Source organism: Penaeus monodon, chromosome 23, assembly GCF_015228065.2.
Source record: "Penaeus monodon isolate SGIC_2016 chromosome 23, NSTDA_Pmon_1, whole genome shotgun sequence".
Lineage (NCBI taxonomy): Eukaryota > Metazoa > Arthropoda > Malacostraca > Decapoda > Penaeidae > Penaeus > Penaeus monodon.
The window spans coordinates 26,424,087-26,424,617 of record NC_051408.1 but is presented as its reverse complement, the minus strand read 5'-3'; the positions used below and the strand labels follow the sequence as shown (position 1 = coordinate 26,424,617).

At 33.0% G+C, this 531-nt stretch overlaps 1 protein-coding gene across 1 annotated transcript in view; it reads right to left on the bottom strand.

Annotated features, from left to right (window-relative positions):
• Window positions 1-531, bottom strand: part of LOC119588193 (lutropin-choriogonadotropic hormone receptor-like) — a gene marked incomplete at its 3' end in the record, with an annotated part of 106,720 nt that overhangs the window by 68,848 nt on the left and 37,341 nt on the right. The window contains 1 exon segment of the mRNA XM_037936896.1: window positions 26-94. Coding sequence (XP_037792824.1) covers window positions 26-94 — 69 coding nt within the window.

Below are 531 nucleotides of genomic sequence, written 5' to 3'. Positions count from 1 at the left end.
TTTAAAAAATGAGATATTAACTTACAGTCTTCCAATGGCCGACCCAGAGAAGGCTTCCTCCTCCACACTCTCGATGTGATTGTAATTAAGTAAACTGATAAAGAAAAAAAGATAAAATGATAGTTCAGTTTCATGAATTGAATTAGGTAATGGAGACGCTCCTGAATCTCATGTTAATATTTGAATTCAAATGAAGGCGAAAAACGATTTGAAACTGTTTATTGATATGTGATATGGTGCAATGATGCCACAAGTTATAATTTGTTTTATGATATTGTGTTAACTTCCATACCAGTTTCATGAAACAAAAATGTTTTATTCATTAAGATAGCGTGGGGGTAGGGGTGGGGGGGGGTAAGGTACAGAGTGTGAGCTAAGAGAGATTTTTGCATATTTTCAATTAGACTTTTTCTAAATTCCATTTTCTTAACAGATCTTCGAACAGCTATTCGTAATGATGAGTCAGTGGAAATGATACTAGTACCATTCAAATATACATGATATCTTTAGTTTTTTATCTATATTGCATTC